This window comes from Merops nubicus, unplaced genomic scaffold (genome assembly GCF_000691845.1).
Source record: "Merops nubicus isolate BGI_N331 unplaced genomic scaffold, ASM69184v1 scaffold5148, whole genome shotgun sequence".
Taxonomy (NCBI): Eukaryota; Metazoa; Chordata; class Aves; order Coraciiformes; family Meropidae; genus Merops; species Merops nubicus.
Window position 1 is genome coordinate 2,130 of NW_008623512.1, and position 23,735 is coordinate 25,864.

General features: G+C 41.3%; 1 protein-coding gene across 1 annotated transcript in view; it reads right to left on the reverse strand.

Moving 5' to 3' along the window:
* Window positions 1-10,666: 10,666 nt before the first annotated feature.
* AMBRA1 (autophagy/beclin-1 regulator 1) overlaps window positions 10,667-23,735 on the reverse strand; it is a 28,386-nt gene continuing 15,317 nt past the window's right edge. Inside the window, exons 7-8 of the mRNA XM_008945083.1 lie at window positions 17,652-17,738; window positions 10,667-10,850 (exon numbers count right to left, since the gene is read on the reverse strand). Coding sequence (XP_008943331.1) covers window positions 10,667-10,850; window positions 17,652-17,738 — 271 coding nt within the window. The remainder of the gene's footprint in view (window positions 10,851-17,651; window positions 17,739-23,735) is intronic.

The following is a 23,735-nucleotide window of genomic DNA, read 5'->3' on the forward strand; positions in this document are numbered from 1 at the left end:
ATTATTTCTGCACCTTCTAAAAAGGAAAAAAAAAATACACCCAAACCTACAGATGAGTGAAGTAGGGTGGCACTTTTGTGTTATTTCTGTACCACACACAGCCTGCTGACAGAGGGAGAAGAGCAGATGTTTGCATGACTGTGGTGCCAGCGTGAAGCACTCCAGCAAGAAGTGGAAAGTTTCACAAGTTCTCCAAAGTACTGGGAAAAGATCTAATGCTCTCCTTTCTATTTCGTGTCACCTACCTGCAGACTCATTAGCTAATGATTTGCACTGGGTATTTTAATTAAAATAACCTGCAAAATGGATCCCTCGGAGTGTGTGTGTCTACATAAAAAAAAACACCTTCTGCAAAGCAACTCAATAACCTTCCAAAAGTGACTGAAACTATGTGCTACAGCAACTGCTGTAACAGGGCTAAAAAAGTGCCCTGCAATGGCCACATTTGTGCCAGCAAGTATGAAGAGCACAGGGAAACTTCTGCAGTAAAAATTTAAAAGGAATTAAGCCATCCTTTGAGCAACAAGCAGGGAAAGAATCAGAAGTAATCAGCATATAAGGTGACAAGGGAGACAGTACTGTAATTATTAAAAGACTAATTTATCTCAGGAGGAAAACTGCAAGAACCAGCAAAAGGTCAAAACAACTTTAAGGGTCTGGTTTAAAATTCAGGTTATTCCTAATTTGTTCAGATAGCAGGTGGGACAAATCAAAACAGTGATATGGAGAATAAAAGCTGACAGGGGAAAAATAGCTTTAATACTAACACAGAATGGAACAGGAAAAGGAGGCAATTCCCAAACATTCAGAAGATTTAGGGGCCTTTAATAGGACATACAAAGAAGGAAAAATATATCCTAAACTGAGTAAGAAAGTTAAATCTCCTTGGATCTTTCTGCTGTTGTTCTGTTTGCTTGTTGAGCAAAAGGGTGACCAATGTAATGGAGTGACAACATAGGCTCTGAAAACATGGAAAACTTTGCATCCTAAAGCTTGGAGAAAAAGACATTCATTCCTTTTCATCTGGTAACTTGGCTACCACACGAATAACTGAGTGGCTACAGAAGACAGTCAAGATTATCAGAAAGGAAAAAAAAAGCTAATGTTCTGCTTTTCTATCTTGGCATGAATCCTCTTTAATATTTAGAGATTGTTGTATCAGGAAGTGAAATTAAACACACAGCATGGGATTTCTAATGCAATCTGTTGGTCTAACTGTTGCCACTGTAGTCAATATTAAAACTCCCACTGACTATACTGTCAATAGAATTAGGTCAACAGTGATCATTTTGAAAAGCCATTTAATTATCAGAGCCATCACGAGTAAGCCATGCAAGTTCATAAGAATCAAATTATCTCAGACCAAGCCACTTGTTCCATATTTTCAGCATTTTATCGTGTTTCATGGGATCCAATTTAAAATGCTAAATCAATTTCTATTGCAGGGGTTAGACATTTACATACAATAGAAATGCTAAATAATTGCTTAAATGGCATCTACTAATAGGCTTATGATTCAGTTGCACCATCTTGACACAACAGAAAAAAAGCAGTAACATTTTCTCAGTACTTCAAACACAGTATCTCCACTTACTTGCTATCAATTTTTTAAGACTGCAGCAGGTCACTTCTGAGGAGATAGCACAGAGGGCAGGAGCAGCACAAGGAAAGAAGGGCAGGAGTAGCACAAAGATCATAAGAGGAGCTCAGAGGTTTTCCAGAAAATGCAAATTTATTTGGCTTTAGAGATTGGTCAAGTCTAACCCCGGGTCCTCTGAAGAAGGTACTTTGAGGATATCATATCAAAACTGGCCATACTGAAGAAGAAACAGATCCTGAATATTGCAATTCACTTCACAGGATTCACTGCTGATTTAGATGAAAACAGATGACATTTATCCCAAGAAGGGTGTACCCACAAGAGCTGAATAGGATTACAAAACAGAGTGTGTACTATGTTTTACAAAGGGCATAGAAGTAGGAAAAACAGTGGCAAGGAGAACATCATGTTTGCTGGTGATTTTAAGAACATGTTGATCACTTTCCAGCACCATCCTGATGAGTAAGGGACATACAGTGTTGGGAATACTGTGATAGAAAGTTAGCTACTGGCTCTCAAACTGAGAGTAGAAGCAAATAACAAAAGATGTTAAAACTTTATTTTTATCTCTGCACCATCCTTCACAACTCTGAGGTCTCCTTCATATTAAGTTAGGGAAAACTGGCAACATTTCTAGGAAATAAGCCTCTCAAACTAGAGAGCTAGACACAAAATAAATAAAACCTTGCCATTCTGAATGTTTCAGTGAGATACAGGTATCCTAGAAGACAAAGAGAAAAGCCACACTGCAAGTCAGTGGTAACTCTGCAGAGACAGTAGCTGGAACATCATCTTCTGGATCAGTAGGACTGGTACCTTAACCAAAAAACACAGGTTCTATACAGCAGATGCTACTTTACTCACAGTCCTTAAGTTCTGGAGACGTTGTAAAGTCAACCCAGAAAACTTCAACCACCCTAATTATGGCTTTGAGGACAAAGGTATCTCACCTAAAAATCAAGAGTGTTTAAGAGCAAAGATTCAAGGCCACTGACTTACTCCTGAGCAGAGTTTTTTTTCCACAAGTACATACAAATAAGCAAGTCAGGAGCACTGGCCCTATCAAAAAGGACACAAACATTGACATTCACAGATATTTAAACAAAGACACTGATTTAAAAGACTATACATAATCTGGTAAAGATGAAAGGTATAAATATAAATTCATCTATGCATCTTTGAAGGATATGACCATGACTGAAGGAGAAATATTTAAGGCAGGACAGAGGGAGGAAACAAGAAACAAAAGAAAACTTAAGCAAAAAGAAGCAGCTGTTACATGAAAAGCCTTTCCTGGGACTAAATATATTAGGACCATGGCACAAACCCTCAAGTTTAACACTGGAACCACAAACATTGTTGTTTTAATGTCTGTGAATGTCAAAGACTGATTTAAAAGATTATACATAAACTGGTAAAGATGAAAGGTATAAATATAAATTCATCTATGCATCTTTGAAGGATATGACCATGACTGAAGGAGAAATATTTAAGGCAGGACAGAGGGAGGAAACAAGAAACAAAAGAAAACTTAAGCAAAAAGAAGCAGCTGTTATATGAAAAGCCTTTCCTGGGACTAAATATATTAGGACCATGGCACAAACCCTCAAGTTTAACACTGGAACCAAACAAATTTGAGAAAGAAAAATATTAGAGACACAGCAGAGAGCAATGCTGCCCAGCTAGAGAGAGAGGAAACAGAAGAATACATGTTTAATATAGCTACTTAGGACAATAATTGATGAAGAAGTCAGGTAGGTCACCCAAGCCACAGTGCCCTTCCATCTTCCTGTGTTCTTCTGAATGCTAAAATGCCAGTCTTTCACCAGCAGCTTTTTCAAAAGGAGAACCAGGGAAAACTTCTACTTATTAGCTCAATCTTCCCATAAAATAGCAGCCTGTTGAGTTACTCCTGACCAAATGCAAATAAACCCCCAGCCTTGATTACCTCTCAGAGGGCTGTTCAGGGAAAATGTATTTACAAGATTAAAAATGGCACTTCAGAAGATCAAGTGTTTCTCTGAAACATCACAAAAGGGAAAATTTATCACCTGGTCAAGAGAAACAACAGCATTTGCCCATTAAATGCTAAAGATTAATTGCTTCAGAGAAAGACTGATTTAGAACCAGAATGAAGCACCCTTCTCTAGGCACAGTATCCAGTTGTCTCTCTTTTAATCAGAAATTGGTTACACCTTTTAGAGTCTGACTAATACACTCCATAGCTACAGTGAATCATTAGAATACAGAAACCTCAGAGTCCAGACCAAGGTAGAGAATACCTACTCCCCAGCCTAGAACTGATACATGAAAATGAAGGAAATGATGAATTTAGCATTTTATTAAAAAAATAAGGCATCCAGCACTACAACTACCATTCCTTTGAGATCCCTTAATTAGCCATTTTCAAACATTCATCCAAACATAAGCATGACCAGGGAAAACATCACCATGGCCAACTCTAATCACTTGGAAACTTCACTGATCACAGTTCACAGCACAAAAATACAATCAGCTCCCCCATCAGCCTTCAATACTGGAATGAAGTGTCAAAAGTAAGCACCAGTTTCTTTTTGGGGTGGGGCAATACGTGGCACTGTTGTGCTGTTGCTCTTCCAAGGGAAATACATGCAAAAAGAGCACTCATCTGTTCAACCTACAGGCTTGAAGAATGCTAACCACTGTCCTGCATGGCCAGAAATAAACTAATAACAGCTTGCCTCCTAATCACTCTCATTAACACCAGACATCACCTACTAGGTGACCTAGTTTGACTTACGAGTATCACAGACACAAAATAAGAGCAAAAGGAAAACAATGAACAAAGCTCAGAAGGAGCAGAAAACCTCAGAAGTACCATCTTGACATCAAAACTGTTTCTACAAGCCCAGGAAACCAACAGCATGGAATATGATGTGAGCTTTCCTGGCAACTGTCATCTTTCCAAAGGCACTCATTCTTTCACCACCCTGCTACGAAGACACTTGCCTTGCTGGAACAACATTATGCTGGAGAGGTTAGCAATATCCTGCAGTACTGCTGCAAGGAAATAGTCAGTGCCTGTCACTGCATCCAGGAAGCATTATTAGACATTAAGGCCAAGATAAGGGGAATTTAAAAGACTGTCACAAAAGCTAAAGATAAAAAGAATAAGGAAAATGAAGCTGCAGGCTACTAGGAGTAGATCACAAGCCAAGCTAAGACTCTCACTAATCCTTGAAAAATGAAGTTCAAAGAGTAGATTCAATATCGTTCCCATTCATCCAAGACTTGTTAGCATTCTTAGCCTGCAACTGGGTTGAAGATGATGAATTTAATTAGCATAAATTGCTACGTATCTGGAAGCAACATGCCAGTGTTCACTGCTCCAGAAACCTCTAACAGTGAGGGGGGAAAAAACCCCAACAGAGGATGACCAAGTTGCACAAAATAAGGTTTGCCTTGAAAGTCAGTTTTGAGGAGGTCCTTCTTCATGATAAACAAGGACAGAGCCATATGAGCCAAGAAACAGAGGCAGAGGAAACAGCCTCAAAACCACAGATAAAAGGGCTCTGGGAAGAAAACAACAAAGGCAGGTACATACAACAAATCATAATCCTGCTTTTAATATTTTTATCTGAACTCAAATAACTCATATAGATTCTCACAACTCCTACCACTCTTTTGTTAGCCTCAAATGGTAAGAAGAACAGTTTAAAAACTCAGCCTAATTGCGTTTAGAAGCCTTGTGGTTCAGATATGTTACCTTTCTACCACACCAAAAGGCTACCATCTCTTTTACCCCCCTTCATTATGCCCTATCAGAGTTCAGCATTTGGCACACCATCCATCTTGAGCTGTTAGGTTAAGCTCCAGCCATCCTACAGTCAGCTCTCCACAACAGAACTTGTCTCACAGTTCTGGAGATGGAATAAGTATGGAGCTTTTGGGTTACAAGTCTCACAAAAAAACCTTTAGCCATTCTAATCTCTCCTTTCTCCTGCCAGGAAAGCCTGTCTCCTGTTTGAAGGAGTTTCTTTTGCAGAAGTCAAAGGTTGTCACAAGAAGGAAAAAAAACCCAACCACATTCTGAATTACACAAATGCACAGTGAGCAGCTAAGGAGGAGGGCAGTAAAGACCAAGACTAGCTGTACAAAGATTCCAACCAAGCTCTACCCATGTGCTCTTGGTTTGAGTGCTAAGAGAAGCCAGCAGGCACACTCAGTGTGAATTGCTTGCATTTCTGCAGGTTAGTGCTCCCATTGCTTTGTATCTCTAGCAAGGGATACAGAATCAAACTGAAAAGGTAGAGACTGGATTTAAACATGAGCATGGAATCCCTTCACAAGGCTAAGGAAGACTTCAGTAACCAGTAAGCACCAACCTCTTTCTCTATATATCCTCCCAAAACCTCTAGCTGAACCATTAAACAAACCACATTCTTATTCTCACCACAACTCGTAACTCCCTCCCTGAAATCCACTTCCACCACTGCAAGCGAGAAGCAATAGGGAGAACAGAATCCAAACCCAGAAGTACTACCCAAGCTCACACTACTGAATAACCACCCTGCCACAGCCACTGTCTTCCCTTCTCTCTCTCCTTGCATAATGTGAGTTGAGACCATTGCTTCCAGCCAGTTCCTAATTAAAATTTTCAGCTACCAATGCACAAGTCAAGGTTCTTGAAGAAGCTGACAAGAAAAGATGCTTAAAGTGAAGACACTGCAAAAGAATGTCTAATCAGCCATGCACTTTTCTCCTTAATATAGAAAAAAGTTAAATCCAAATACCAGCTTGAAGTGAAGCACTGACTATGACACAAAGACTCCCAAACCAAACACCTCACCTACAGAAGAGGCCAAACAGAATCTACCAAATTGTTCTCCAAAATAAATGAAAATCATACTCAAGCAACCAGAATAGAGACCTACAGCTTTAATGCAGTGCTGGTCAGCTGGCACATTTCAATCTTAGAACCTTTTAAGGCAAAAGGCTATTGGAGGAACTGGGATTTGGAAGTACTTTCCCTAGTGTCAATAAAGCAATCCAACCAGCAGAAGACAGGCGTGGTGGATACTAGTTCATCTTGTGCACCTGAAGAAGACATCCCTGCAAGATCCCTATCTAAGAAACCACATCTTGGTCCACAACATGCCTTAAACAAAAGGATTTTAAGTTGACAAATAACACTAAATGACACCCTGAACCTTACAAGCTTTCCGTAAGTGATTCATCATCTCTGCCAAGCAAGAGTCTGCTTCCACAAAACCAGAATGCCCATTATGGTCTCAGTAACAGTGCTTACAGTGCTCATAATTCTCTGTCTGGGTACTCAGTGGTGTCTCAACAGACATTAAAAAGATAAAGCACCAAAACAAGACTTCAGGCCTGTGATGTAAAGGCTTTCTTGTTGTAAGGGTACACAGACACTTCCCAGCCTTTGACAATGGCACAGCTGAGTGGATCCACCCCAGCACAGATCCTCCTGGGAGGAAGGAAAAAGGAGAGGATAGAAAGGGGAAAGGCTGCAGACATTCAAAGACTGTAAACTCCAAGCTCCTTCCTATCTCTATTCTACCAGGCAGCCCACTCTCAAAAGCAGACAGAGGAGTCAGCCACAGTCATACCTTTAGCCTTGGCTTGAAAGCCTTTGTGAACTGCAGTGAAGGATTGGAGCAGGGCTTTCATACAGGGAGCTGGTGCACTGTCCTGTACATCTGCTTTTCAGTCTGACATTAAATGAACCTGCATTTGTTCCCATGCTTGCTGCAGACAAAAAGGGACATAGATGGCCCAAATTCAACTGCAGAAACACCTTCACATTCTCATTATGGTGATAAGATTTAGAATTACACATGAAAAAAATATCTCTATGCTAGCTGAGAAGCCCTAGAAGCATCCCCCCCCCAGTCTCCTGCATCAGAGCTGTTCTAGCCTAAAGGAAGTCTCTAGAAAAGACCTGTCAACTTCTTGAAGAAGTCAAAAGAACAAATAGTTTAGCTCTAAAAATCTAAATTTACTATGTGATCCAAACATAAGCCACTCAAAAAAGACCTTGAAATGAGAAAGTTCAATGTTTATGACTTGTTTATAAGGAATCTATTTTTACCAGTTATGCTGGAAGACTCAAGTGATGTTCTCCATTCAGAGACTCTTATTCCAAAACACAAGAAGTCTTTTCATTTTACCTTAGGATTTTGCTAATGCTAACCTCAAAACCCACTCATATCAATTCATCTGTTAATAACCTAATATTACAATCTATATATATTACAAACTGTATTAAGTGTTTTCATGCAGATGTGACTGAGTTTACACTTGTCAGTTGTACTCAATAAGCAGTCAGATGACAACAGTGACAGGTTAAACACAGGCAGCACATGTTGAGAAATAACATCTTATTAGACACAAATAACAGGTATAGAATGTGTCTCCCTTCTCCTCCCCTATCCATTAAAAGCTGGTGTAATAGAAGGATATTACTAATACCTATAAAAAACACTAATTTACATTCTGAGACCAACACTGTTATGGGCATCACAAACTAAATGTGCTTATGAATGAATTAAAATGAGATTCTGGAGAAGCTGCATGGAGAAAATGACATGACACAAGGGAGGAGAGGCTTTAAGTTAAATTTAGAGGCCATATGCACACAATCAGTGCAGAGGCCAGTTCTTCAGGCCCCTTACTAGGTCATTAGGTAAGTAAAGCTGAAGAGATATAAAATGAATCTTAAGGGAGGAAATAAAAAAACCCTGAGCCCCACAAAACAGGAGGGACAATGAAGGTGTGTCTCCCAGGCACTCTGCACAAGTACAGGGCTCACTCCTTGCCCAGAGCTCCATGTACAGTAACATCAACTGTTGTTTAATCTTTCTCCCAATCTCTAGGAAAAAGAGAGAATTTTTATCTTTCTAAACTGGCTAATGTGGTTGGTAAAGCATCAAGGCAATTTGCTATGGCTTTTACATTTAAAAAATGTCACCAGATTCATTCACTGGATGAGCTGCAGACAGCTAAACACAGTAGCAACTCCCTGCCCTACATCATATCTCGAGAAGCAGAGAAGCCAGGGCACCTAGATCAAGAAAGGAATACACAAAGAAATACATGACTCTGTTCAGGTAAGCACACAAAGGAGGAGAGATACAGGAGGCAAAAGAAGTATGAGCTCTGTGTTAGAGATTTGACTGTGAAGTGTCAGCAGAAGAAATCAAATGAGTCATGAGAAAAGTTCCAGCTCTAAGGACCCCTGCACAGCAGCTCCCTCTAATCAGCCAGGAGAAATAATGAAGCAGAGAAGGGAAAAAGAGCATGTCTTGAATGAACAGACCAGAATTCAATATGAAATATTCAACCAACAAATTCAGCCACTGCACAGTAAGGAATAAACACTTCTTTTTGCTCAGTATGGAGTGAAAGACAACCTTAGCATGGCTGATTGAATTGCTTCCCTGACCGAGTGCATTTACTGTGTGAACATTATCTGCAGGGGAACACACTTCTCTGCAGGCATTTGCCTGGCTCTGTGAATGAAGAACTTACCATCTTTTATTCTCCCAGCAGAATATGCCAGACAAATGGAATGGAATAATGGAAATATTAAGGTCTGTGCTTGTGATGCACCCACCTCACAAAATGGGCCCAGCACCCCCCCATCTCTCTCTTCTTTCAGATCACAAAGCTGCTTGGGAAAAGCTGCTAGGCAGTCACTCTTCAGAGTTATCTCCCCTCATTTACATCTAACACAAATAAGGCCATGATGACAGGAACACATTCACTCACTCTGTACTTCTGAATATCTAATTGCTGAAGCATGAAACAAAACAGCTTCACAGAACAACATTCCCAGGGGGGAAAAAAAAGTCTACCACCACTTAAAAAGTCAGAAAGGAATTAATATCTTGATTTTCTGGGAGTAGCTAGTATTACCAGTGTCCTTCATAAAGGGACTTCACCCTGACACAAAGGAGATGGAGCTTTAACAACATGCCATCTCACTGCAGCAAGTGAACAGGAAATTACAATAGTAGCAAAGTTGACAGCATCCTCTGCTGGCAGCAGCAACATAAAAGCCCAACTTTGAGGGCTTCACTCCTCTCAGACTATTCCACCCTACTCCACTACCACTGTAGACTACTTGTATGGCCATGCTCAGAATCATCCTGTATTTTGACCACAATATACATATGGGAGGAAAAACATTAATGAAATGCTTAAAAGTACCCAAGGAAAATCCCATCTTGAAAAGGAAAACACTGAAGAGAGACTAAAAAGGTCATATTCTCTCTTCTGCTCAAGTGGATTTAAATCTAAACTCCTGAGCTTTTGGTCTCCATGCCATCCAAACAATCCATTACTATACTTCAATGTATTGGAAAGGGTTTGTAAATTTGTTTGCTCGGATTATACTGGTCATCACTAAGTCCAAAAGCAGATGCTGGAGAATAGGCTTTAAAACTCTGTCAGAAAAGCCACTTAGAAGGAAATACAGTGGCTTACAGGAGTGTTCTTCTAAGGTTTGGATGCAGTCATTCCTAATTTTGACATAGGAGGCCATTTGCTCTCCTTCAAGGAAACTAAGCCTTAACACAGATTCACAATCACCAAGTCTTCCAAAAAAACCAATCCTGGTAACTTCAGCTAATTTGACAAAGTTGTACAGATAGAGCAAATAAAAGTAGCAACGTGTCTGGTTATCTCCTACAGCCTTAGACCAAAGAGCTAAGTTCTGCAAAGCCTCTTAATGGTTCCTGTGCTGTTTCCAGATTGGAAGGCTCTGGTAAGCTCTTGGCTCCTCATCTGTTCCACAGAAGAAAAAGATTCTCCTTTTCTTTACTTAACCAATCTTTTAAATCTGGTTGAGATAACCAGATGTGTTGAAGACACCCTAAAGCATCCTTAATTTCCATAACAGGAATGACAAGACCCATTAGTAGCAATCACTGCTCTGATTGATTGAATGACTTGACTGAACCTGTTCCTACAGGAAGTCTGCGGTATCTGATCGGTCATCAGTAGGAAGCCAGAAGGAAGCCTTCTGCTGACAACACTCAAGCAAGAGTGCAAGGCAGCATGCACTTACTCAAAATCTTCAAATTCCAGATCGTTTCCTTCTACAGATGGGCTGGAGTTCTCTGAAGTGGAAGAGGAGGAGGAGGAGCGGAGCCGGTTTTGCTGGTAGCGCATGGAGCGCTGCCGAATGCTGTCCCTCCGGGAGAGGTACTGGATCATCCTCTGAGCATAGTAGGCAGCAGGAGACAACCTGAGCAAGGGAGAGAGGCACAGACACTCGTGACACAAGTAGAGAATGGCAGCCAGTCTTATTTTGCCTTTTGAGCTCCACAGGGCCGGGACAGTGACAGCGTATCACGAATTGGCTGTTTGCAGTTTAGCTGTGAGTGAGACGGAGTAAATAAAGAAAGTTATTTTCCCTTTATGTGCTGCACTCCCACCTGATTCCCTTGTTGTGAAGGCAGAAGCACTACACAGTACCTACAGACAAAAAGCTCACCCACAGCATAGAGAAGTTTGCTTCTCAGGACTCTTTGGAGCTCATTATTTCACTTAATAGCAGCTCACAGAGCTAATCCCAGCAAGCATCCCTGCTAAGAATTGAGCCCACTCCCCCTGTGAACTCTGCCTGCAATGCCAAACAGCAGCAGAGTTCAAATAAATGTTAAAGTGCTGTTGTTTTGAGGGTACTTATGGAGCACTATGAAGTATCAAGCAGGAGGGGATAAAAAAAAAAGGCTTAACAGCTCTGTTTAACTACTTCATATTCCAAAAGGTAGGGATTTCACACAGTGGCAATTTCATCACATCCACTAGGTATATGTTAAGAGAAGCACTAAAAGCACTTCAACCTACCTGAAAGGAAAAACCTTCCTCTGCAATTACCTCTTAATTCTCTCATGCATGACTTGGCCTTTGTTTGCATCAGCTATCACACCCCAGTATAACACCCTTTCTTGATGCTACACAGGTAAAAACTCACTCTCTTTTCCTTCCCAGCATATCCACAGTTCCTAGGATCATGCTTTTGATGACATGGTTAGCCAGTGTTAAAGTCCAGACACCTCAGATGCTTGAATAATGATTTATTTAGCCTAATTTGGATTATATTTGAGCTCTAACTTGGGGGGAGGAGAGGAGATAACAGTCGTGTCACTCCCCCCCGCCCCCAAAGCAATTAGACATCAAGATGTCTATTCCTTTAACTTCTAACTCCCCTCCTCCTCCTCCTTCCCATTCCACACATGTGCTTGATTTGGTTCTTTTTTATTCCATTCAAGTACCAGCCTGGTACTTCCCAGGGTCATGAAAATGCAATCTCATTTCCTGCAAAGGCACCACGGGCAAGAGACCAATAAGGGAGAGAGAGCCCCAATTTTTAATCTACAAATGAGACCATAAACACCTTTAAAAACAATAAAAATAAAACAAGTCCCCCAAATAAACAGTGAATTCCAGGGGATAGTCTAGAGATGAAAATATATTCATTTGCAAACACAAAGAGAGGTGCCTGTCTAACTTACAGGTCTACTACTCAACTTCAGAGCAGAGTTTCAAGCTAAATTCTTTTTACAGTGGACCTCATCATCAGCCAAGAACACTCTCCAAAGGATATGTTCAACTACATAGAGACCAATACTACTCAGTTTCACTGAGCTATACTAAAACCAGTGGCAAAACTGCAACTCTGTAATCAACTCTGATAATTTGACTGCTAGAAGACTGGGTTTTTTCTCCCTCCCTTCCAGAGCTGTGCTGATTCTGTGGGAATCTATTGGGAATAAACATTTTGCTTCTATATAGATAAAGTTTCACATCCACAACAGTATGAGCAGCAATCAGACCAGGTCCCATAAAAGGCTCTGCTATTATCCCTCAAGTCATATTTCAGTGGAAAATTACATTTAATAATACTTCTAGATACTGCTTCCTAGAGCAGCATGAAAAAAAAAGTGCTAATTCTTTAAGGAATAGATTGTATTAATGTTTTGGCTGCAGACACCCATCAAGGGCATTAAATCTCCCATTCCACCATACATTCAGGGCATATAAGCAAAAGAGGTGACAAGAAAGAAGGAATTAGAAGTCGAGTAGACACAACAAAGTGCATCTTCTTCAAGGTCACTCCCTTGTGACTCCTCCTAGGCTGCCACGTTGGTAATCAAGGTTTAGCAGACAGATTACAGGCTCAGGGGGTCTAAAAACTTAGTCAATAAGCAGCAAAAGGGTAAAAAAGAAAGTGTGGTTCCACTTTTTTTTATTCCTCCTGGACCTTTTATGCACTGTTTGATGAATTAAAGCTGTTCATGGTTATACAACACAGAAAGCTTTGCTGTACAAACACAGCACTTCTCTTTACTCCCCTGAAGACTTAATAGGCTAAGTATAAAAAAAACACCACCCCACTGCAGCAGTGCACTCTAAATGAGGAGCTGTTCCCTTCTTTGGCCTTCTCCATAAGCCAAAGCCTCTGTGTATGGCTAAAAGTAAGTCTAGAGCATAATATGTCCACCTAGAAAAAGAAAGGAACATGGAAACAAGGCAGCACTGGAAAATATGAACAGTGGTCTCAGCAGTCCAGCAGTGCAATGAGTGAAACTTTTTTCTTTGCTAATACCACACCAAGGGGTGTAACTGGCTGAATGACAGAGCTCAGAGGGTTCTGAGGCAGTGGCATGGAGTCTAGTTGGAGGCCTGTAGCTGGTGGCTACATCAGGGATCAGTACCAGGTCCACTCTTGTTCAACATACTCATCTTCATCAATGACCTGGATGGAGGGATGCTGTGTAGCCTCACCAAGTTTGCTGATGACAAACAAACCAAAACCCCACAATGCTGCTTGTTAGGAGAACATGAAAGAGCAGGCAATAAAGACTACCCATAATGGACAAGAAGATGCCAGCTTCAGCTCCCTGACAGCACATGGTGTGTCAACTGGATAGACTGTGAGAAAGATTTCCAAAGAGAAGACAAGAAGCCTAAGTGTGATACACAGAGAGAAAGGTGTGAGGGATCAAATACAAAAGGGCAGGAGAGAAACACTCAAACCAATAGGCTAAAAATTCATCTTTGCAGATGAGGGGAGGAACTTTATTTGTCAGGCTGTACCTATCTTTGCATGCATGCTGGGGAGAGGAGGAACTGTATTTGTCAGGCTGTACCTATCTTTGCAATACAGTTATGTCAAATCAGAACCAGAGCTGAGACCCAGCACAAGAGATTTAGCTGTCCTGGAGGGAGGAGAAGGCTGCAAAGCAGCATAAGAAACAGCAATTAACATGAAGCATCTCTCCTCAGGTCATTCAGCTGTTGAATACAACTGTAGATCAGCCCCTGACCCCAGTTATTCCACCAGCTGGCTAAACACAGCAGACACAGCAGGTTGCCTAGTCCAGCCCTTTCTCACCTCTAGCTTCTACCAAAGCAGTGGCAGAACACAGAGAGGTGATCCAGTAATTCTTAAACCAAGTTTATATCCCCAGGACAGTAGGCTGGTTTTGACAACATCATAGGAGCTACATTAACCTAGTCTCTGAGGTGACTGGACCCCATCTGCTGGAGCAGATGGCTCAGAGGAGGAGAGGCTATGCTGCCACACATGACCACCACAGAACAAGGCATTGAGTGGGAGAAGAGCTGCAGTGCAAAAACCAGAACAGCTTCTGTCTCATCCAACAGCCATCTCATCGAGAGGCAGTGCATGCTCTAGGCACCCACTGCTGCTGGCTGGCCAGTGAGAAGTCTGAGGGATGGAAATGTTTTGCTAGCATTAGTAAAGTCCAAGTATTTTGCTCTAAATGGCATCATGAGTAGCAAAAAGCGAGCTAAAAAAATCAAGAACATAGCACAAAAATAGCAAAAATCAAGAACATCAAGTAGAGAATGTCTAGGCCCAGTTTCCCAAGAGAGCCACAAGAGCTGGTATATCTGCATCCAACAGCACTGTACTGCTGTGCAGACCCCCACATTTCTTAACATTTCAGAAGTACTGACACCTCTCATTACCCCCTCCTTGATGCCAGGCTGTTCACTGACCTTCTTACAGCTCACACCATTACCCCCTCCTTGATCCCAGGATGTTCACTGACCTTCTTACAGCTCACACCTCTAAATGTCTCCCAGCCAGTGGACATGTTTTTAAGAGGTTACCTGACTGGTGTCATTCATTTCACTGGTGATATCTACAGTGGTGTACACAGCACCAATCCCTGAGATGAAGGACATGCTGGGAGATGACACCAACTTTTGGTTGGTTCCATTCCACTTAAGCCTTCAACTCACAGACCACATTTGGCCTGAAGGTCTCTTTCCCAGCAACTTTCTAGCAGCATAGATTTTTTGTCTGGAGACATATCTACCTATCACCCTTCTGATGCTTTGTATTTGCAGTCCAGGAGCATCTTTTTGAGTATTTCTATTAAAAAAAAAAAAAAGGGTGTTCTTTGACAGTTTTATGTTCTTTGATGACAGCTTTATTTGATTCCTCTGCAGATTGTTTTCTGAACTGAGTAACATATGGAAACTGTGGAGAATGACAAAACAGCCCAGCTGACCTTAGAGAAGCTCAGCAAGGCCACTGAGAAAGATTGCTGCAGTCTATATCAGAATATCCACTCTAAATCTAAGGGAACTTCAAAAAAAATGTTCCCCCTGCCTCACTCCTGACCTAAGTTATTCAAACCTAGCACCATTACAGACTGTAGATGCAGAAACAAAAACAACATGGGCACACCCTGAAAAATAAACTCCTCAGATCATACACTTTAGGTATGATAAAAAAAGCCTTAAAAAAGGCTCTATTTGAGACAGCTTGGCCTTAAGTAGACACATTTTTAATATTTAAGCACACACAGAGACATATATACATCTATATTTCACTTATCACTTCTCTACTTTGTTATACTTTCCCTTACAAACTTACCATGCAACTACAAAAAGCTTCAAAAAGCAATAAACACTGTTTTTAATCACATCCCCAACTTCTAACAAGTTAAAGGGATAGTTAAAAAGATCCTACCAGCCTAGCACACCAGTAAGGTTTATGGAAGAAGACTCTGCTTACCCCACTCAAACTTCCATCTCATGCTGATCATGTATCTGTAAATGTCATCCTCTGAAAAGGACAGTGACACTTACTGGAGGAAAATTAACCCTCTCAGAAGAAGTTTCAACACTGGACTTTTCTTCCAAAGCTCCTTATGAACTCAAGGTATTGTACCTTCTACCACAACCTAGGAACACCTGAACTGTAACATGAAGGCCATCATAACATTTGAAAGATGGCTTCAAGTAGAAAATCATTGTTGATAATGCTCCTTATGCTAGGAAATGTCTCAGGCATTGATCCCTTTTCATTCATTTTATTGAGCTTCATCATAGCAGAGGTCTGACTGAAGGAAAAAAAAGGATTCAGTAACCTAGGCAGGCCTTCCTGCTTTTCTTTTTTAAAAAGCAGCTCCCAGAAAGGCAGAATCAGTTCTTAAAATCTCTCAATAAATCTGCCTGCTTTGGATTATGCATTCCAGAAATAAGGAATGGTGCACTTCCAGACATTTACCAGCTCTTGGCATTCATAAACTGACTTGAATGCAGTAATACCTTTTAATTAATGTTTGTAAAATATCCTTTTTATCTCTCCAGGTAAATCAATCCCTCTACTTGTCATTTAATGGTAATTTTAAAAGCTTTTACAGTTATCAGCATTGTCCTGACACACAGTTGCCAAGACCTTCTGCACTTAAGTAGCTTCATTTCCCAATGACCTTTCACATAGGTAGCACACTTCACCTTACCTTCACCTCCCTGCAAACAGTTTGACTTGCATCATTCCTGAGTCTTTGAACTAGCTTTACAAAGCAACTTTCTTCACAATAAATGGAAAAAAAAAAAAGCCTAAACCAAGATTTTATCTTTACAAGGCTTTATCTACAGAGATAGCACAGAGTCATTTACCAGCATAATTACATCACGTGGCCAGTTTGCAACATAGCCTTTTATTTTAGAGCTTAGAGAATCATCTGCATAAAAATGCAGATTATTGTTAATAATGTAAAAAAGAACAAGATTTTTTTTTAAAAAGCAACAAACAACAAAACCAAAACAACAATAAACCAACCTTCTCCAGCAACTTTGGTATTTTTCATGAGCTGGTATTCCTGTACTGTCCTTTATGATAAATCCTAGCCTTCAACCTATGTAGTTATGCCAGAAGTGCCCCAAGAGGCTAAATCAGCTATATTTTACACTTACTGAATTTTCCTCATTCATAGTTTTGTTAAAACTCATCTAAAGAGAGGTTATTTGTCACGATTTATTCTTTGAAAGCTTCCAAAGCTGCTTGCTGTTCACGATTCTATCATTTCTTCTGACAGAGCCTGCAGGCCCCATTATCCCATGTGTTGCTTGCTTAATACATCAAGTACAAACTGCAAAGATCATCCCTTTCCATTTTTGTTAATTGTGTCATGTTTGCTTTTTCTAGTCCTCTGAACACTCCCACCTCTTCTACAGATCAAGCAGCACTACAGGTGTTTCTATGTCTAATGTCAATGATTCATGACTCTTCAGAAAGAATTGTCAGTTTTTTTGTTCTTAGTTAAGTACACATAACATCCTGGCTAAGCTCCCTCTCTCACATGGATATATTTACAGAGACATTCCATTCTTTCAAGCATGTCCACTCTCACCAGGTCATAATTGCCTTTACTTCATCCTCCTTACTCCTGAACAGGCAATTTGTTTTTCCTTCAAAAGAAATTTCAAATTTATTGATATCATCTCATTTACTGCTTATCATCTAGTCTCCTCCATCCCAAATGATTTCAGGAATGCTCATGTGCTTACTTCAACAGCAATTCCTTCCTCTTTAACTCATCCTCTTCCACATTTAACACCATCTTCTCCTTTAGTTTGCACCCTGCCCCCATGGCAAGTCACTGAGGAAGAGATGGGCCCAATATCAGAATCATTCCCCAGAGGATTCAACGAGTGATATTGAAGTTCTGCTTTGCCTATGAAACTTAAATGCCTTCAGGTTGCATGTAGCTCTTACCTGGCTGGATCTGGGTAGATGGGATGTTCCCTGGACCCTGCTCCATCGTAGCGAGATAAGGAAATGAGGGAAGACTCAAGCAACCTCCTAGAAAGGAAAAAACCAAATGACAAAGTCAAAGACCATTCAGGAACATCCCCCTCCTACTTTCTAAAAACTCTTCAGACTATTTCTATCATTAGTGCAGAGAATTCTGTAACATACTGAACCACTCACTGACAGCAGAAGTGTTTTCACCACACAGCTATTCAAGGCACACAGGAGAAAGAACACCTCAAGAAAGAAGAGTGGTCTCAAACCTGCTTCCAAGCTTCAAGAGAAAGAAGCAGATGCTACTTTTCCTTTGGAAACAAGCAATCCCAACTTGTCAGGTCCATAAACACTAATGCTGCACTGACCATCTGCCCAATTCTTACCTGTTCTTAGTTGGCTACACAGGGAACACAAGGAGCACCAGACAAAGAACACACCTCACATGTGGACTTTAAGGGCACCACTGGTGTTTATTTAAATGCTGCATTGACCATCTGTCCAATTCTTACCTGCTCCTAGGTGGCTACACAGGGAACAGGCCAAGGAGCACCAGACAAAGAACACACCTCACATGTGGACTTTAAGGGCACCACTGGTGTTTATTTACAATAAGATAGCCAATCTTAGTCTCAAAGCTCAAAAAGAGGCAGTTTCCACTACAATAAAAAGTTTGTTTCCTCTGTATCTTAATCAGCCATAGGGAGAAGCACCAAATATTCACTCAAGAAGTAAATGTATGCAAATGCAGCCAGACAGTTTGAATATGCAAGAAGTGAGTCTGAGTCATGAAGGCAGCAGAATCAAAAGTATATAGCAGGAACACATCCTCCACCCTGGCTTCTACATGCAACTCTTATCTAGCTTCTTGTCATAAAGAAGAAGATGGCATTGTTTCAAGACTGACTCATTCAAGCCTGTTGCAGCCATTAGATTAACACAAGAGAGATGATTTGAGGAGGGTGTAGAGAATGGAAAAATCCAACTGCCAAAGTTTATAAGGCTGCCGAGTTCCCTTTCAAGTCTTTTTTTTTTCCCTTCAGAACTCCTGCTATATTGTTTTCCAGTCTTTGTAACTTAATGCAAACTGTTGTGGTTTGAAAGTCAAAGAGGTCCAACACCACATCTGTTCTACTCACCCACCCAACTGGTGAGGAAGTTTTGAACCATCTTAGCCCCACGCTCCTATTTGCAGCTAGTATTTGCAAAGCAGGAGAGCAAGTGTCAACACAGGAAGCAGGACCAGATATAACCCATGCCCCACTTCCCATTTCTAGCCAGATGAAGACAGTAGAAATGCAAATGAGACTTTTTTTTCCCCCAGCAGCAGCCCCTCATGAGGATTTCAAGACACCTTTAACTTTCACTGCCTTCTAGCAATTAAAAAAGCAAAGTAAAACCACCAATTTTACATGATAAATCTGGAATACAGAAAACAGCAAGAGATCACTCCAGTTACTTGGAAAAGCATATGTCAGCTCAGAGACTCAGCACTTGCTGCAAAGCACTGGGATGCTACAGGAGGCAAGAAAGCCTGTCCTCTCTGGCACGAAGTTGCTTGGCAACCATTTGCCTTATTCAAGAACAAGTTATTAAATCTCTTAAACTTTGAGATTAATTAATTCCCCAGGTTACTGAGTCAAAAGCTCTAACCTTCAACACTGGTAGATATTAGGAATCTCTTGGCTCCCCATAAAGTTATCATATTTTCTTACCAAAATCTCTCTCTTGCACCCAATATGTGCAAAGCAGCCAGTCCAGAACAAATGGTGCAGTAGCTTTATGAGGTCTACATCAAATCCTATACCTGTGAGGTATACCTATCACTTGCATCCTATATAAACTGCTTGTATCCTCTCTAGGGGGAAAGGTAAACAGATTAAAGTGAGCAGAAGGGATATTCTACCTATTCAGTCAGTTGGCCCCTTTCTGTACCACTGGCTCATAGTTCAGAGACTGGGTTACTGCCAAGGTGCTTTATAGAAGTCTATACTTCAGAGCAGCTTAAGCAAAGCACTCCAAAAAAATATCACAAGCAGCCTGGATGAGGTCAAGCTGCTTACTGGACCACCCTGCCCAATCACTGCACTTAATCCAGGAGAAAGATCCATCATCCACATATCCTGGGAAGGCCAAAGCCCCAGAAACAGCAGCTGCCTCCTTACAGATGTGAGCAACCTGCACACCACACAAGTGCCTTGGTTTGATGCCACTTCCCTTCAACACCTACAGTGTCCTGGTAATGTGCACACACTAATAACCAAACTCATAGCCTCTATCAAAAATCTTGGCATCTACACACTGCACATGCCACCCTCCAGCCTTTCAGGTTCTATCCACTAAATGACACAGCAAAAGCAGAGCCACGAGAGAAGGTAACCAGCACATGCTGCATGGCCCAGCAGACTGTTAGGAGGAGTCTCCTGGTATTCTCCAGCCATACTTCTCTTCCCATCTCTGGAAAGGCTGCTAATTGCCCAAGAAGAGCATTGGCTTCTGAGGATTACCTTCAAAAAGCAGTCAGCAGCTGTGCAGAAGGAAGTCAAAATGTATACCACCCAGAGGACATCAGAAGGGTGTGGAAACAGGAGCAGGGCACATGTAGTAACTTGGCATGGCTCTGCCAGGAGCCCCTCTGTTTGGCTTGAGAGCAGCAGTTGTGAGAACTGCACATTCCCCATTCTATATCCATCTGATCCTTGAAATAAATACCTGAAGGACCTTGGTGGCACCTTACTAGAGAACTGGTATGTGTTACTTTAGTAAAGTGCAAACCAACAGTTACCTGAGCCACAGGATGGCCAAATACCTAGGTAAACAGACCTCACAAGACTCAGAGCCCTGTGATTTTACCAGAACAACCTGCAGCTCCAGGACACGAAGCAAGAGGAGATGCTGCTGATACTTTGAGAACACACCCTTCACCAAAAGGGCTCCCTAGGAAGACCACTAGTTACAGGGTTGTGGGCAGCAGGATGACAAATTCCCCCCATGAAGAACACTCCCCAGGACCCTCTCTGAGGCTCTGCTTGTCTAAATGGAACAGTCTCAGCTATGACAGATGCCCTGCCTGGTAGAGCCCTCCAAGAACAAACTCAGCTCCAGCACTATCTCACGTTGAGGCGCACAAGCCACATACTAGGGCCACATTCAGAAAAGGTGGACAAAGATAATTCAGTTTACAGTAACTGCTAAAAGCTATGCCTGATTGGTGGTGCTTAATTGTCCTACAACTGTGTCCTCTAAGATCACAGAGCAACAAATAGGTAGATAGTAAGGAAAAAAACCCAAACACCAAAATAAGGCAACATGCAATGAGATCCAGTGGGACCATTTCTGTGCTTGATGCTCCAGAGAATAACAGTATCTGTACTGAAGCCAGACTACTAAACACAAATAAAATCTATTATTTAACTAATTCATTCTAGACTGAGCCACTGGGGGCCAAGTTACAGATCCAAATGCATTTGGTACTGACAAATGGGTTCAATAATAGATACACTGCTATAATGATCAATAAAAAGTGTCCTATCTGTGACACTGGGAGTGTGATCTACTGTCCTCCAGAAAGGCAACAACAAAGATCTTTAAAGTCACACTGCACTCCAAGTCTCAGGGGCCACATTCACAGCTTTTGCCACCTGAAGTCCCAAAAGAGATAAAAACTTTGTTTTCAGTAAGGCAGCCCAATATTCTACCATGGTAAAGGCTGAGGTTAGGAACAATTCTGCTAAGGAGGATAAGCATAATCCATGGATAAATAAGAGTAGCTCAGTTACAGGGAATTGCTAGCCACTAAGTATCTGTGTTTCCAACAGTGAAGCATGCAAAGAGAGAACAGAAATTCATATTGCTTGCATCTCCTTTTGAAACCTAGACCATGCTTGACTGCTGAATCCTCTCTGGTGCTTAGAGCATCCTCTTCTTCTCCCCTGCCCTCCATTTTTGCTACCCAGATCTATAACAGGCTAACACCAGGCTCTGTGGAAGCAATTGCTCCACTATCTCTGTCTAGACAATATGAAATTGTCACAAATGACATCTAAAGTACAATTAGCAGAGAAACTGCAATTTCCACTCTCCACCCCCGCTCACCAGGAGAAAAAAAAAAATCATACATTATCATCCTCCAGGTTGTCAGTCAATGCCACAATGATGAAGGTTAACTCTGCTCACTCTGAGAGATGCTTCTGGCCCAGCTTACTAAAATAGGAGGAGGGGGATTGTAGTTTTTGTCTCTTTTTTATTAAAACTACTACAAGAAGTTATAAATTGCCTCTGTTCAGCAGCATTGAGGCCTCAGCAGATTCCTTCTCTGTCAGACATCAGTAGCTGTGGAACCACCACTCTACACTGGCTCTTACCTTGGGTCTGCCAAGAGCTGCAACCACGAGAGAGGTGAGGAAGGGAGCAAGGTTCAAGCTACAAAACACCTTACCAGAAAGGGAGAGTAAGAGTACACAAATAAGACCCTACCAGCAGAAAAGGTAAATTTCTCAGGAATGAAGCTGCATCTGGGGGAGAAAAAATGTCATGGGGCAACCTCCTCACAGCACATCAGCCATTGGACTATACCCACACTCAGCCATGGGGCTGAGGATCACCACAGCCTCTTGTCTCAGCAGGCTTTGAGAAAAAACAAACTTAAAACACAGCAAATTTGACCTGTCAGTACCAATCTGTAAGGACATGCAATTCCTACATCAGATGTTAGATTTGCTCCCACAGCACAGGCATTACCGAGCAGCACTACTCCAAACAACACTGAGGGAAGGGCTTTCCTCCCCACCCAAAAAAAGGGTGTGCTAACAGACAGCATCAAGGCACCATTCCCTTAAAATCAAGAGGGTGTTCAGTCACCTGCCATCCTTCTAAGCTGCTGCTGCACAACCACCAGGCTGTAAAAGGGAAACACTAAGGACAGCAAGGGCACTTATGTCTCCCATAGTCCCAGCTTTCCACTGTGAAGAGAGCTTAAGATGGAGCAATTCATAATTACCCTTTGAAGCAGAAGTATATTGACAACTGGCAGCTTTCATGAGTTTCTTCCTCTGTTTTTGTGTCTTCCTTGGAATGGCTTTTATTTCCTACTTTCCATTTGGAGGTGAAATTACCACACTACTTCCCTCTACATCCTTACTTCAGCCCACTTACAGGCAGCAGTCAGTTCTCCTGTAGGGACAAGTGCTCAGACATCCTCCTGTGGTTCCTCATGAATGTCAATAGCAACAGTTTAAAACTTCAGTCCCTTCAGTCATCTTTCTCTCAGAGCAAGGCAATGTTTAACCTAAAGATAAAGCTGAAGCATGAAGACAGCTGAATGTTCTCCAGCTGCCCAATAATGCTGTTATCCTTCTTCAAATCCTAAGCTCAATTATTAACTGTTAACAAGCCCAATTAATTCTTGGACATAATTATAGCCTCAATAGAACACTAGGAAAGTATTCTAAACAAAAGTCTCAACCAAGGCAATCCACTGGCTCGTGTTTTTTTTTCCCCCCTTCCCTTTTCTCAGAAGAAAGGGAAAAATTATTTCAGACATCTTTGTATTCTGTTGCCTGCTTGCAAAGTGCAAATTTAAATCACGTAAGCAGAAGCCATCAAGTGTTTTGTTCCACAGCTTCATTTTCCATGAAAGTTTTGTGGTTCTTGTCAAACAGAAAAACATTATTGCTATCACCAGTTTCATATTCAAGCTTAAAATAAAAAAAGCAATCAGTATGCAGTTCTAAGCATTGCCTGGAAAAGTTATTTCTAAAATTAAGTCCTGAACATAATCTGCTCTGATACCTCTAAGCTAAGTTTCCTAGGCTGTTCCAGCATTCACATGGTTACAGTTAAGACATATTTAGCCTGACATCAAGATTGAATTAAGACAGGTCAGAAGCAGATGATTAGAAGAAAAGAAACAGTCAAACAAAAGGCTTCAACTTTTCTTAAAACAGTTACAACCATCTGTAAGAGATGAATACTCTGAAAATTTCACTGCTGATGAAAACCTCAACACTCACTTTTGCAGTTCTGAGTTAGCTCCTCCATGCCCTTGTTCACATC